The sequence below is a fragment of the Ceratotherium simum genome, chromosome 4, assembly GCF_057802395.1.
Source record: "Ceratotherium simum simum isolate JZ-2026a chromosome 4, ASM5780239v1, whole genome shotgun sequence".
Taxonomy (NCBI): domain Eukaryota; kingdom Metazoa; phylum Chordata; class Mammalia; order Perissodactyla; family Rhinocerotidae; genus Ceratotherium; species Ceratotherium simum.
The window spans coordinates 93,431,689-93,447,670 of NC_141903.1; the positions used below are offsets into that span (position 1 = coordinate 93,431,689).

At 45.9% G+C, this 15,982-nt stretch overlaps 1 protein-coding gene across 4 annotated transcripts in view; it reads right to left on the reverse strand.

The window, feature by feature from the left end:
- Positions 1-14,096, reverse strand: part of OCLN (occludin) — a 51,014-nt gene extending 36,918 nt beyond the window's left edge. Inside the window, exons 1-3 of one of the 4 annotated variants that reach the window (XM_014779709.2) lie at positions 13,941-14,096; positions 5,377-5,492; positions 990-1,656 (exon numbers count right to left, since the gene is read on the reverse strand). In XM_014779709.2, coding sequence (XP_014635195.1) covers positions 990-1,656; positions 5,377-5,426 — 717 coding nt within the window. In that variant the 5' untranslated portion in view covers positions 5,427-5,492; positions 13,941-14,096. Of the gene's footprint in view, positions 1-989; positions 1,657-5,376; positions 5,493-12,789; positions 13,028-13,709; positions 13,856-13,940 lie in introns of those variants that run through there. The other 3 variants (XM_087430225.1, XM_087430227.1, XM_087430226.1) reach the window with 3 other exon arrangements.
- Positions 14,097-15,982: the final 1,886 nt, after the last annotated feature.

Below are 15,982 nucleotides of genomic sequence, written 5' to 3' on the forward strand. Positions count from 1 at the left end.
CAAAGATTCTGAATAGCCATTTCTCCAAAGATACACTAATGGCCAATAAGCAGAAGAAAATATGCTCAACATCTTAGCTTATCAAGGAAATGCAAATCCAAACCAAAATGAGGTGCCACTTCACACCCATCAGCACAGCTAGAATCAGACAAACAAAAGAATGCTGTGAGGATGTGGGGAAATTGAAATCCTCCTATACTTCTGGTAAATGTAAAATAGTGCAACTTCCTAGGCAAACAGTCTGGCAGCTCCTCAAAAGATCAAACACATAAGATCACCATAAGACCCAGCAACTCCATCCTGAGGTATACACTCAACTCAAGAGAAATTAAAACACAGCTTTACACAAAAACTTGTACACAAGTGTTCAGAGCATTATTCATAACGGCCAACGTGGAAACAGCCCAAATGTCCATCAACTGATGAATGGATAAATAAAATGTGGTTTATCCATACAATGGATTATTATTCAGCCATATAAAGGAATGAAGTCCTGGCACATGCTATCACATGGGTGAACCTTAAGAACATTAATGCCAAGTGAAAGAAGCCAGCCATAAAAGACTACATATTGTATGATTCCGTTTATATGAAATATCCAGAATAGGCAGATGTATAGGATAGGCTTAGTGGATCCCCAGGCCTGCGGAAGGTTAGGGAAATAAGGAGTAACTATAATGGGTATGGGGTTTCTTTTTGGGGTGGTGAAAATGTTCTAAAATTGATTGTAGTGATTGATTGCACAACTCTGTGAATATACTAAAAACCACTGAAGTGTACTTTAAATGGATGAATCATATGGTATGTTAATTATCTCAATAATGACACCCAGCCCGTCTCCCAGATTCTGAATTAAGTAGAAGTGGGGCCTTGGCATCAATATCTTTTAAAAGTTCCCAAAGTGATTCTGTTAAGTGAGCCAAGCTGAGAGCCTCTGACCCAAGGAGAGAGGGGAGGGGGAAAACAAAACAAAACAACACTACTCATACCTCCTGGGGATCCACCACACAGTAGTGATATAGATACTGGTCCACATAGAGTCCAGTAGCTGCAGGTGTATAGAACTGGTTGCAGAGGGCATATATTTGTGCACTGTAGAGAGACCCAGAAGCCTGGGCAGTCGGGTTGACTCCCATTATATAGACAATCGTGGCAATAAACACCATGATGCCCAGGATGGCACTCACAATTATCACCGTCAAGTAATATCTTCTTGTTCTAGACATTTCAGATCTTATAACGCTGGTAACAAATATTGCCAACGCAGCAATGAAACAAAAGGCAGCCATGGCCAGGAGGAAGCCCTTGGCCGCTCTTGGATCTGTATAGGCTCCATAGCCATAACTGTAGCCATAACCATAGCCATAGCTACCAAAGCCACTTCCTCCATACGGGTAGCCTATGCTACCTCCCAGTAAGGAAGATCCATAGCTTCTGTCCCAGGCCAGTGTGGAGGCGACACAGGCAAAGATGGCAATGCACATCACGATGATGAGCATAGACAGGATCCGAATCACTCCTGGAGGAGAAGTCCACTTGTAGAAGTGCAGAATTTCATCCTCTGGGTAGAAAGAATACGCTGGCTGAGACAGCATTGGTCGCACATGCATCTCTCCACCATATATGTCATTGCTTGGTGCATAATGGTTGGGTTTGCTGAAATGCACATGAAAACAATGTCAAAAGTTAGCACTTTCTGACACTAAGCGGAAAGAACATAGCAAGTACTTGGAAAAACTTAAGCCATTGGCAAATAAAACTATTATTAGTACTGCCCCACAGCAATAGGGCAATTTGTGTCCTCCCCCTAAATTCAAATGTCAAAATCCTAACCCCAATATGATGGTGTTAGGAGGTGGGGCTTTGGGAGGAAATTAGGTCACGAGGGTGGAGCCCTCATGAATGGGATTAGTGCCCTTGTAAAAGAGACCCAGAGAGCTCTCCCACCCCTTCTGCCACGTGAGGACAAATGAGAAGTCAGCTGTCTGCGAGCTGGAGGAGGGCCCTCACCAGAACCTGACCCTGCTGGCGCCTGATCTCAGACCTTCAGCTTCCAGAACTGTGAGAAATACGTTTCTGTTGTTGATAAGCCACCCAGTCTGGTACTTTGTTACAGCAGCCTGGACTGATTCCGACTCCACTGAACAGTAAAGGTATCTATGCGTCAGAGTCACTGGGAAGCTTTGTTAAAACAGAGACTGTCAGCCCCCATCCCCAGATCTGCTGATTCTGAAGCTCTGGGGTAGGACAAGCTCCCGGATGCTGCTGAGCTGCAGGTCTGGGAACCATACACTGGGAATGACTGCTCTGGTTTCTATAGGACAGAGGTTCTCAAATTTGCTGCATATCAGCATCCGCTGGGGAATGTATACAGTCAGCAGCCCCTGGGGAAAGCACTATGGATGGAGACTCCACACCAGCTAAATCGTGACCCCTGGGGCTGGGACCCACGCAGTTTAGAACAACGGTGACAACCCTGCTGCCTGTGACCTGAGACTGGTGCGTTCACAGACGACACCTACACCGGTCTTCCCAGGGTCACGTGCAATTCCTGGCAGCCTGGCTTTTCCATCTAACAAAGCACATTCGTTCATTTACTCATTTGACTCCAGCCCTTTACCAGAGCGGGCAGGCTGACGTGTGCGGGGCACGGTGCTGGGCCCAGGGACACAGCAATGAACAGGACGGCCTGAGCACAGGCCCCTCCCATAGCTGTCGGGCAGTAAGACATTAAACCAACACTACCCGAGGTACAGTTAGTCGTGGCGAGAGCCGTCCAGTACCTCAGGTCTGCAGGGAGGGCCCAGCGGGGGGAGGCCTGCCCGAGTGGATCTTAAATCTCCTTTATGAAAACACCCTGCCGACTCAGTAACTTCATCATAAGTACACGGCTGGGGACAGACGTGTGGACACAGTGACTCTAAGAACTGCGGGTCCTGAGGAGGCAAAATTCAATTCCAAACCCAAACCAGCTACTTGTGTTTTTGCCATCATTTCCACAGATCTCCTTCCTCACTCCAAAGCAGGACGTCTCATGACTGGGTGCCACTAACTATGGGAAGTCCAAGAAAGTACCCGAGTGAATGAAAGGAGAAACTGGAGAGAATGCTGATAAGCTGGTCTTTGAAAATGTCAAGGGTGAAATTCCACAACCCCTCCACTCAGATATGTGGGCTGTCTCTGTTCAGGGCGGTCGTGAACAGTGTAGCTCTGAATATCCGTGAACGTGTTATCCTGGTACACAAGCACTTATTCTTCTAGGATATAGGCCCAGAGGTGGGATTTCTGGGTCAAAGTTTTTTATCTTTAGCTCTCCAAGACAATGTCAAACTGTTTTCCAAAATAAGTGTATCACTTGTACTCCCATTAACAGTGTAACGTTCACAGAAGCATTGCTTAGGATAACCCCAACCTGGAAACAGTTTCAATGTCGACCTACAGTGTAACAGGTAACTGTGACAAATCTGCACAATGGAATGCCACAGAGCTGTGCTGTCTAATACGGCAGCCACAGCCACATGGATTGACTGAGCACTTGAAATGAGGCTGGTCCAAACTGAGATGTGCTGCTAAGTACAAGATACACAGTATCATAGTATGAAAAGATGTAACACCACCAAGAGAGAAGGCTAATATTAACCATGGACTTGGGGTAATAATGATGTGTTGATGTAGGTTCCTCAATTGTAACAAATGTACCACTCTGGTGGGAGATGTTGACAATGGAGGAGGCCGTGCATCTGTGGGGCAGGGGGCATATGGGAAATCTCTGTACCTTCTGCTCAATTTTGCTGTGAACCTAAAACTGCTCCAAAAAATAAAGACTATAAAAAAAAAGAATGTCAACTATCTCATGAGTCAGTGTTTATATCAATCACATGTTGAAATAATATTTTGGATCTATTGGGTTAAGTGAAATATATTATTAAAGTTAATTTCTTCTTTTATTTGTAATGTGATTACAAGAAAACATAAAATTACATGTATGGCTCGCATTATATTTCTATAGCACTGCTCTGAAGCAAAAAATGAACTACAAATACATGCAGATAAATCCTATAAGTGATGCTGAAAGAAACAAGACAGAAAAGGATATACACAGCCTCTTACATTCACGCAAGGTTTAAAAAAAAGTAAAACTAAATTGTATTGCCTAGGATGTATACAGTGATGAAATAATAGAGAGAAGCAAGGGATGACCCTATGTCACCAAAGTGGTTCCAGGGAAAAGAGAGGACACAGGGAAGGCCTTTGAAGTGTTCTGTTCCTGACCTCGGTGACTTGGTGACCTCTCTGCTTTGTATTCATCCTTCCGCACGCACCCTCCTTGCCCCTTCCTGTGTGTGTGCTATATTGCACCACTGTTCACAAAAGCAACACAAAGTAAGTACCAGGTAAACGGAGCACTACTCAGTCACTGTATTCTCCAGCGTATTTTAAGGACCACGTTGTCATCAACAATGTCCCTACCACGTTCAGGTATCAGTCAGGGGCTGCACAGTAGGAATGCAACCCCTACTGCAGGTATTAGAGTTTAAGCTACAGACTACTTAAAGGAGAGAGCATCAACATTTGATAGCAAACTTAAAATTTAAGAATTCATTGCTAAATCCCCAAATGACTAAGGACACCAAGTACCCTCAATTTTGCTTCTTGTTTTATATAACGGCAGGAATCACTCTTAAAATTGACAGTATGGAAACCATTATGCTAAGTGAAAGAAGTCAGCCACAAAAGACCACATATTGGATGATTCCATTTATATGAAATGTCCAGAACAGTCAAATCCAGAAACAGAAAGTGGATTGGTGTTTGCCTAGACCTGGGGGAAGTGGGGAGTGACTGCTAACGGGTAGGGGTTTCTCTGGGGAGGGGTGATGAAAATGTTCTAAAACTGATTGTGGTGATGGTGACACACTCTGAATATACTAAAACCACTGACCTGTCCATTCTAAATGGGTGAACTGTATGGTGTGTGAATTATATTTCAATAAAGTTACCATTTAAAAAATTGACAATATATTGCCAACGATCACGTAAACAAGGCATTATTATGGAAGCCTCATACCATCTGTGAAAAACAAAGAGGAATAAATACAATACAAATATAAGCCTTGACTATATTGAAGCAAACATTAAAAACAGGTGACAACAGTTGCCTCTGCAGAGAAAAACCATCACCCTAGAAGCTGAGGGTAAGAGGGAAACTCACTTCTCACTGTGTACCCTTCGGTTCAATTTAAATTTACAAAGGCACATTTTATTTTTAAAAGCAAACAGACACTTAGATGAAAGTTTCAACTATACATATTGTTTACATGTCACAGACTTAAAAAAAAAAAAAAGAAAGAAAAAACTAAAGAATTATTTACTTACAATTCATCAGGTCTATAAGGAGGTGGACTTTCAAAAGGCCTCGATGACATGGCTGATGTCAATGGTCACCCGATCTTCAGGATGAGCAATGCCTCGCAGCTCCCAAGATAATCGATCTAAGCAACACGAGGAGGGTAATGGCATTACTCCGGAGCTCAGAGTTTCCTTGCATCACTCAGAAAACTAACGATACCAATCTCAGGTAACCTCTCCCGCCTCGCGTACTGCTCTGGTCCCTCCACTGCCACTGTCCCACACTGGGCCGTTAATTCCTTGAGCACAGGAATCATCCAGCTGGGCGGTCCTCTCGGCACCTGGCATCTGCACATCACTGCCAGACAAATACTGTTTAAACCTGAAACTCCAAGTTGCGGTAATGAAAATTTCACAAAGCTTTTACAGCATAGGTAAAAATGGTATTTTTTAAAACAGTCACTTCAAAGAACAACGAAGATGTGTAAAAGGAAAGAAAATTTCTTAAAATATATTGTTTCTGGAATTCTACTCAGCCATAAAAAAAGACAAAATTGTCCCATTTGCAACAACATGGATGGGCCTCGGAGGTATTATGTTAAGTGAAATAAGCCAGAAAGAGAAAGACAAACACTGTATGATCTCACTCATATGTGGCATATAAACCAACACATGGACAGAGAAAACTGTATTGTGGTTACCAGGGGCAATGGGGGTAGGGGGTGGGCACAAGGGGTGAAGGGAGACATATATATGGTGATGGACAAACAAAAATGCACAACCCAAAATTTCACAATGTTATAAAATATTAAAGCATCAATAAAAAAATACATATTGTTTCATATTACTTATGAAAGTTCATGTAAAATGAGAATGTGTATGAAAGTGCATAGATAGCAGGTCCAGCACATCCTAGCTGGACCTCAGTGTTAATTTAAGTATCATCTGGTTTAAAAGTACGCCTTTATCATTAGAAATGATTACCAAATGCATCTATAAATGGTGGGATTATGGGCATTTTTCCCTTTTCTCCTTTTCCAAGCCTTCAAAATTGAGCATAATTTTTACGTTAAGCATACGTTGTATTAAAGAGGCCTCTTCTCTAAGAGAAAAGCAGAATGATTTTGTTCTAAAATTCCTCCGAGCAAAAGTCCCTCAACACCTGAGGCAATTTCGCTCAGTCAACAGGTACTGACTACATGCCCACACTCTCTACGAAGGAGCCCACGGAGTGGAGGGCGGGACACAGCGCTCCGGGGGCTCACACACAAAGAAACAGCAGCTCCAACAGGCATTATTTAGGGCGGAACCACATGCTCAAGTGCAGTCTGGGGATAAGGGGAAGGCAGAGAGGAGAGGCGGCAGCTGGGGGGCGGGGGGGGGGGTGGCGGGGAGGAAGGACACGTGAGCAAGATCTATAATCTGAGTGTATTCAGGGTCTCATATCTTTTCCCTTTCAAATAAGGTCTGTGCAATCGTACAGTGCTACGTCAGGACAGTAAATCAACCCAAACTCTTTAAACTTTGTTCTTTAAAATCAATGGCAACTATCCTCCACATCCTTAAGGGCAGTCAATTCCAAATTTCTTAGAATAAGATATTGCCCAAATATACATTAGGTAAAACCTCAAAGATGCAAATATATTGAATGTTAATAATGCCAACACAATTAGCCCAATTTTCCAAACATAGTGAGGAAAGGCAACTTCTCTACATTCGTTTATTTTTAAAAACTGCTTTCCTGAAGTATAACATACAGAAAAGTGCACCAACAGTAAGTGTATACAGCTCTGTAACGAGCACCCAGATACACACATAAATGAGCAATTAAGGCCAAACTGGTACATCACTATGAAAGTACAGATTAAGTGTCTTCCTAATTAACGTTCAGAAAGAAACATTAAGAAAAACTGAAATTAAACACTATTCAATGTGGGACCCTATTTCTGAAGCTGAATGTCAAATACTGACAAAGTGACCTCAGAAGAACCTTATCCTTCCACAGCCAGGGCTCACGCACTCAAGATTATGGCAAAAACTCCAGTCTCCATAGAAGGTTTTGAAAATTCTAAATTAATCCAGACACGGTCTAAAGTTTAAGTTTTGTCAAAAGTCCAGACAACAAAATCCCTTTCCAAGCTGCTACTTCCTGGCCTCAGTTTAGCTGTCCTGTCTCCTCAAAGAGCAGAGATTTTAAATTGTGACACAAATAATTTTAGAAAGGTCCTTAAGAACAAGTCACACCACAAGAACCGCACTTCCTTTCTTGAGAAGGTTACCAGACCGGCAAAGGAAGGGCGTGCGGAGAGATTCCTGAGGATCTTGAGCACATCCCCGTGTAGCAGTGTGGCTGGGCAGCTTCCTAGGGGCTGAATAATGGAACCTAATTAGGACGAAAGAATGGACCATTCATGCCCACCGGGAGGAGGCCTCTAGCAGTGACCAGACAGGGTAGACAAGCTGATCCAGACGTGCAGCTGACAAACACTGGACAGGATGACTGACCTGCTGGCGATGAGGACTCAGCACTGATCACGTCCTCTGGAGGCCTGAAGGACGGCTAAAACAAATCCAGTGGTTTTAACCGCTCACAATCTGAGAGGACAAGGTCCTCACCTTCTCTAAGCATCACGACCCGCGCCTGTCAAAGGGGGGTGATCCTGACCCCTGGGCTGGGACAGGAAGTGAGATAATGTATTAGCGAACATGAGCAAAGCAGTCACAGCGAGGTGGTATCCTGAAGGTGAGAAAGTTCAGGGTTTAGGCACGTAGGGATATCATACCCATTTCCAAATACTGGTGGCATGAATTTTTAAAATGTAAACTCAAAAAAATTAGTAGAGGGGCAGGCCTGGTGGTGTAGTGGTTAAGTGCGCGCCCTCTGCTTCGGCAGCCCGGGGTTCACAGGTTCGGATCTCGGGCGCCGACCAGTGCACCACTTGCTGAGCCGTGCTGTGGCAGCATCCCATGTAAAGTGCAGGATGACAGGCACAGATGTCAGCCCAGGGCCAGTCTTCCTCAGCAAAAAGAGGAGGATTGGCAACAGATATTAGCTCAGGGCTGATCTTCCTCACACACACAAAAATAAATAAAAACTTAATAGAGGACAGCCACATGCAAAGGAATAAAACTAGACCCCATCTTACACGACCCACAAAAATTAACTCAAAATGGATCAAAGACTTGAATGGAAGACCTAAAACCATAAAACTTGTAGAAGAAAACACAAGCAGTACACTCTTTGACATCAGTCTTAGCAGTATCTTTTTTTGTGTGTGAGGAAGATCAGCCCCGAGATAACATCCGTTGCCAATCCTCCTCTTTTTGCTGAGGAAGACTGGCCCTGAGCTAACATCCGTGCCCATCTTCCTCCACTTTATGTGGGACGCCGCCACAGCATGGCCTGACAAGCGGTGCGTCAATGAGCGCCCAGGATCTGAACCCGGGCCGCCAGCAGTGGAGTGTGCGCACTTAACCGCTACGCCACGGGGCCAGCCCAGCAGTATCTTTTTGAATATCATGTCTCACCAGGCAAGGGAAACAAAAGGAAAAATAAACAAATGGGACTACATCAAACTAAAAAGCCTCTGCACAGCAAAGGAAACCATTAACAAAATGAAGACAACCTAACAATAGGGGGAAGATATTTACAAACCATATATCCGACAAGGGGTTAATACCCAAAATATATATAGAACTCACACAACTCAACAACAAAAAATTCAATTAAAAAATGGGCAGAAGATCTGAACAGACATTTTTCCAAAGAAGCTATATAAATGGTCAACAGGCACATGAAAACATGTTCAACATCACTAATTATTAGGGAAATGCACATCAAAACTATGAGATATCACCTCATGCCTGTTAGAATGGCTATTATTAAAAAGACAAGAAATAACAAGTGTTGGAGAAGACGTGGAGAAAAGAGAACTCTGATACACTGCTGGTGGGAATGCAAACTGGCGTAGCCACTATGGAAAACAGCATGGAAATTCCTCAAAAAATTAAGAATAGAACTACCATATGATCCAGATATTTCACTTCTGGGTATTTACCCAAAGAACACGAAAACACCAGTTCAAAAAGATATATGCACCTCTATGTTCATTGCTGCATTATTCACAATAACCAAGACTTGGAAACAACTTAAGTGCTCATCAATACATGAATGGATAAAGAAGATGTGGTGTATAGATGTGTGTGTATATGTATAGATATATATATATAAAAGAATACTACTCAGCCATAAAAAAGATGAAATCTTGTCATTTGCAACAACACGGATGGACCTTGAGAGCATTATACTAAGCAAAATAAGTCAGACGGAGAAAGCCAAATATCATATGATTTCATTCGTAAGTGGAAGATAAACACATAGATACGGAGAACAGACTGATGGTTATGAAGGGGGTAGGGGGAGAGCGAAAGGGGAAAAGGGGCAGATGTGTACAGCGAGGGATGGAAACTAGACTTTGGGTGGTGAACACAATGTAGTCTACACAGAAATCGAAATATAACGACATACTCCTGAAATTTATAGAACGTTATAAACCAATGCTACCTCAATTAAAAAAATTTAAAACAAAATAAAATTAATATAAGTACTGGCTAAGGGAGATCTGGCTTAAGAGCTGTTCATTTTCACAAGCGCATTTCCTTGGTGAGAATTTCAACAAAAGCTAACAAGCTATTCCAAACCTGGGCAGTATTCACAAAGATGGTGCTTAGATCCAGGAAAGACACAGTTATCAAAAAAATGAACCCTTGCATCACCCTGAAACTTGTACATCATGTTCCCACCAGGTGCCTCCCCAGAAGTGTGACTAAGATTGTCAGGGATCTAGAAAAACCTTGTCCTAAGACAAATGATTGGGAAAACAGGAAATGTTTGGCCTGGAGAACTCAACATCAGAAGACCCACTAAGGCAGCCTTCAGATCTGGGGGCTGTCTTTGCAGTCCTAGAAACGGTTCTGTGAGAAAACAAAACACCACAGGTCAGCTTTCACCCCAATGTTACGAAGTCTCCGCATCACCCTGACCCCACACACCCTCTAAAAATAACAAAAAACTTGACCTCATGCCATGTATGCAAAGCTTCAGTTGTCTGGTATTTGGGGGGCCTGGGCTGGAGGACTTCTAAGGTCTCTTTCAAGGCAGCCCGTGACTGTGCATTAAGATCCCAGCAAAAGGAGAAAGAGGACCCAGAAGAGACTGTTGTCCAGTGCCCAGTACAGCCACATGAACATTATCTGGTCAATAAATAGATGCTGAGCGAAGGGAAAAATAAAATGAGGAGTGAAAAGGCCTGAGGGGGCACTGGTCACCTTCACAGAACCTGTGTCATGAGAGCAACAGAGACACAGTCAAACAGCTGAATCAGAGTCAGGGGCAAAGGGAAGCAGCAGACCCTTGTTGAGTATGTTAAGCTGCAAGTCAGCTAAGGTTAAAATATAAAAAAAGTTGTCCCCTTGAAAATGTTTACTGGTCAAAAGCTGTCTTCATAGAAAACCAGGTTAAGATGAAAAAGAAAAGCCTGTAAATGCTATGCTTCAAAATTATTCTTTAAAGCAAGCTGTCAGTAAGTAACAAATGAACTTGACGCTATTAAGGGGAGGCTGTTCCTCTTTGATCACATGCAGCAATAGTTAATTTGCTTTCAAGAAGTTGTTTAAGTTGTGTCTGATATTAAATGGTTCTATCTAGATCACAGGTGCATCATTAGTAAAGTGCCTAAAATTCTGAAATTGAGCAGATTTTGAAACAGACTAGCTATGTGTCAGAATGTGCATTTTAAATAAATTCTTCAGAATCCTCTTAAGCACACCACATATTTTGAGAATCACTGCCTAGAATAAAGGCGTCAATCAAGGAGGGCCCTGATCCTGTGGGCTGCCTGTCTGGAATGCCCAGATCTTTACATGACAGGTGCCTGCTGCTGTTCCCATCTCAGCTCAAATGTCACCTCCTCAGAGATGCCCTCCCAGTCACTCACTCCATCTACCAAACCTGTTTGATTTTCAGAGCAAATGTCCCCCCTAACTAAATTATTTTTCCTTCTTTCTTTTTTAACTGCCACCATCTCCATCCCAACTGGAACACCAGCTTCACAAGCACTTAGAGGTCCATCTTGACCGTCAGTGTAATTTCTGATCCCTAGAACTAGTCCCCGGTACCAAGTGATATCAGTCAATATTTGATTCATAAAACCAACAGTCCACACCGAAGTTGGACAGAGCTGGGATTTCAATCCAGTGGTGAATGCCTTGAAGTTCTTCATACAGCTAACACTCAGCAAAAACATTCTTTCAAGTTAAACTCAACAAAAGTAGTTAAGTGCTGACAGTCTGAGGAAGAGGAGAGAAAAAGGACAGAGAGCTCACCGTGTGGGCGCCACCTGGGAGCGTGTGAGGAAGGAAGAGTCCCAGGCCCCCCCCCGACCTGGGAACCTGCTGATTCACACCACAATCAAGAGTGGGGAGCACCAGGTTTCAGAACAGCCACAACCCAGAGGCTAAAACAAAAAGTATAACAAAAATCCGCATGGCCTTCTTCCCCTAATATTTCCATAAATAATAGTGTGGGTGAAAAAAGCCCACTAAATATTCTCATCAAGTAAGCCTTGAAATGCAACTGAAGAAAACTTCCCCCTGGGAGCTTCCTGGGAGGCTGAGAGATTATATCTGTTAATTGACGTGGTAAAAGTAATCTATCATTTTCACAGGGCGATAATTCCAACATTATCTTTAGAAGAAAACAGGAGTAATTTCACTTTTACGTCAAGCAAGACGCAGAAACCTTATCCGAGGCCATAGGGACTAGCCAAAGGTAGAGCGCTCCAGAAACACTGCCCCAGTCGGGCTCTGTGCTGGAACACCAAGGGCTGCGCTTCTCTCTAACACACCCTCCCTCAAGAGCCGAGGGGTCCGAGCCGGCGCATTTCTCACATGCTCCCCTAAAGCGCTTCCTCGCCTTTAAAATGGAGTTCCAATAAGATCCACCTGTTAGAGTTGCTGGGCTGATTAAACGACATCAAGTGCAAACGCTCTTAGCACAGCGCCCCGCACACAGGACCACTGCCCGGCATCTCCCTGAACAGCCTGGAAGCTGCCCAAGGCTCCTCTCCTCCTCCCCATCACCTGACGAAGGAGGCACCTAATAACTAAACAAATGCAAAACTACAAAAATCAGAAGTGTTGCTCCGTCTGAGGAGGCATCTATTACTGTTGCGCCACCATTTAAACTATTTTAAAAACCCAGAAAGAGAAACTAAACATTCATATGGACAGCGCAAAAGAAACACTGTTGCACTTGGGAATGCGAAGTTTGAGAAATCTACGTGCGTCTAGAAACAACCAGTTTTCAACCACGGCAAGAATCACCGGAAGTGCCTTAATGGCAAGAATTCTCTTTTCCAGGAATCCCAATAATACACCTACCTGTTGTGCGTTAGGGCCACACGCTGACCTGGAAGGCTGCCTCCTCCCCGCCCCGGATCATTGCCCGGGTGGGCAGTCTGCCCAGCCAGCCCCGCGGCCGGCCTGAGGATGCCCTGGCTTCTCCTCGGGCTCAGGCGCTTCTCCGGGGACACGAGGGGCTCGGACCCGCCCTTCCAGCCCCGGGTGCAGAGGCCACCACGCCCTCCACCCAGCTGTCCCGGCCTGCAGGCCGCGCGCGGGGCCGGCCCTTCCCCGGTCTCCAACCCCGCGGCCGCCGGGCAGAGCCGAGTCCGCGCCGACCGGGGCCGCCCGAGGCAGGGCCGCCCCCCTCGCGGCGGCCTCGCGGTCACGGCTGAGGATCCGGAGCGGGAGCCGCTTCCTCGAAGTCCTGCGGCCTCACTGGACGTTCGCTCCCCGCCCCCAGCTTCAACCCGCGCGCCCGCACAACCCCCACCAAGTGCACTCGAAACAACCGCCGGGCCCCGCAGGACTCCAGGCTACTTCCCGGATTAAACCCGCCACCCTCTCCCCCGGGAGACGCGAAGGGGTGGGGTGGGGTCGGGAATGGTGAGGGCCCCCGGGGCCAGCTGCCCCGGCCGGCGAGCGGCCCCCTCGCTCCACCCCGCGCTCAAGACCCCGCGGAGCCCCCCGAACTGCAGCGGGGCGCTGAGCGCAGGATCCTCGCTGCGCGCGAACCTCCGCCCCGTAGGAGCGAGAAGCGGCCCGCGCCGCCGAGGCACCTGCAGCTCCGCGCGCTTCGGCCGAGGGAGCTGATGGGCGGCTCCGGACGGCCCCTCGAAGGAGGCAGCCCCCCAGGCAGTCCAGCGCCGCTCCCCCCGGGCCCGCGCGTCCCAGCCCCGAAGAAGCCGCCCCCGAAACCAGCCCCCCCGCAGACAGCGCCCCGGCGCCGCCCCGCTCACCTGCTCCCCGCGGCCGGCCCGACCCACCAGAGACGGCGGGAGCGAGGAGCACGCTCACCTGACGGGCACACCTGACGCTGTGCGGGCCGCCGGCACGTAGCCCGGGACCCGGCTAGGGACCCAGCCCTCCTCCCCCTCTCCCTACTCCTTCCCCCACCCCAGCCGCCCGGCCCCCGGGCATGCGCACCAGCGCCAGGCCCAGGTGCAGGAGGTCCGCGCCCCGCGCCCCACCTGCCGCGCCCCAGCTGGTCTCCCCGAGTCCCGCCGCCTCCGCAGAAGAAGGAGAACGGGGAGGTGGACGCTGGCGAGGAGGTGGTGTGGCGTGGCCGCCTCCTCCCTCGGTGACCCCTTCACCTGAAACTCGGACGGGAGGGGCAAGGAGCGGAGGCGGCGGCGGGGGAACCGGCCCTCTCCGCACACCCGGCCGCGCGCCCAGTTAAAGGCGCAGCGCCGCGTTCCGGCCCGAGGGGCGGGCCCGAGCGCAGAGAGGCGGCTCGGCTACCCGGGGCGGGGTGGTCCTGGACCCCTGGCGCGCGCTCCGGGCTCCGCGGGTCAGGTGGAGCCGTGGAGGGCTTGGCGAGTGAGGTCTGCCGGGGACTGTTTCCCTCCCGAAGAGTGTCCTAGGGCGCGCAGTGCTTGGGCGAGGCGGGCGCGTCCTCACACACTTTCCTGCTCCAAAAATTTGGTTCAAGTTTTGTTGGAAAGAAGCATCCAGGTGTGGGAGATTTTCAAAAGTCATGCGTAAATTTAGGAACTAGATCCAGGAAAAAGACCATTACTTAGAGTGGTTAAATGAAGGTGAAGTACTGTAGATATTGGTGTCCGTAAATTTGCCATTGAAATGAAGTACATACTACAGTATACGTTATTACCACCTCGGAGTCCTCAGCCCCCTCCTCAAATTCAACTATGGTATGATCGAGACTCGGTTCTTGGGGGGACTTCTATGTTAACATTCTCTTTGGCTTAAAAAAAAAAACTCTAGATGTGTGTGCTATGTTCTATTTCTTGATCTGGAGGCTGGTTTCAAAGAAGTGTTTATTTAGGAAAATTAGTAGTCTACACTTAATACATACACTTTTCTACATGTACATTGTATTTCAATGTGCATTTTTTAGTTATGCTCCAGAATGTGGCAGTTTTAGTTCTCGCAATTTAACCATCTGCACTGAAGGCTAGAATTCAGGTTTCTTAAATCCCTTTTCACTTTGCATTCCACCCTGGAATGTCAGCATTGCTAATAAATTTCTGTCCACTCCACTTCTCTGCCTTTAATTAAGTGATTAGAAATGTGACTCTCCCATATATTAGATCTCAGGGCATAATTCAATACTTACGGAAGTAAAAGCATTATATAAATATAAGGTATTTTAAACCATGACTGCCTTAATGGGCAATTAATCTAATTGGTATTTTTTTCATGGAAGTCATTGCTACAATTATTTTAAAATGACTGTGTAGTTTTGAATGATGCAGTTTAAATTGGTGTTGTTAACACCAGGGAAGTTGGGTTAATCCTCGTAGTCTTCCTGTCAGATTGCTGAAATCTCCAAACATTCCACTCAGTTTATAATTAAACAGGGAACATTTCCTAATACTCTCAGATTTATAAACACATGTCTATTATTTTATGGTGTACTATGACATGTTCTGAAGAGGAGAACTTAGAGTTTTTCCCCACTTTTTTTACATTGAAATACATTTCACATACCATAAAATTCACCAGTAATTTTGAAGTGTACATACAAGTCAGTGGTTTTTAGTATGTTTACAAGGATGTACAACTATCACCACTACGTAAGTCCAGAATACTTTCATCATCCCCAAAGAAGCCCTGCATCCATTCACAGTCACTCCCCACTTCCACGTGCCTCCAGACCCTGGCAACCACTAACCTACTTTCTGCCTGTATTGATTTGCCCATTCTGGACATTTTACATGAGTGGATAATACAATATGTGGCCTTCTGTGTCTGGCTTCTTTCGCTTAGCATAACGTTTTCAAGGATCATTCCTGTTGTAGTACCTACCAGTGCTTCATTCTTTTCATGGCTGAATAATATCCCATTGCATGGATAGACCACATTTTGTTTAAACTTTTATCAGTTGATGGACATTTGGGTTATTTCCACTTTATGGCTATTATGAATAATGCTGCTATGAATATTCATGTACAAGTTTTTGTGTGGATGTATATTTTCAATTCTCTTGGGTAAATTAGGTCTTTTAATTAACCTTTTTATCATTTTAAGAGACTAACATGCATACCACATT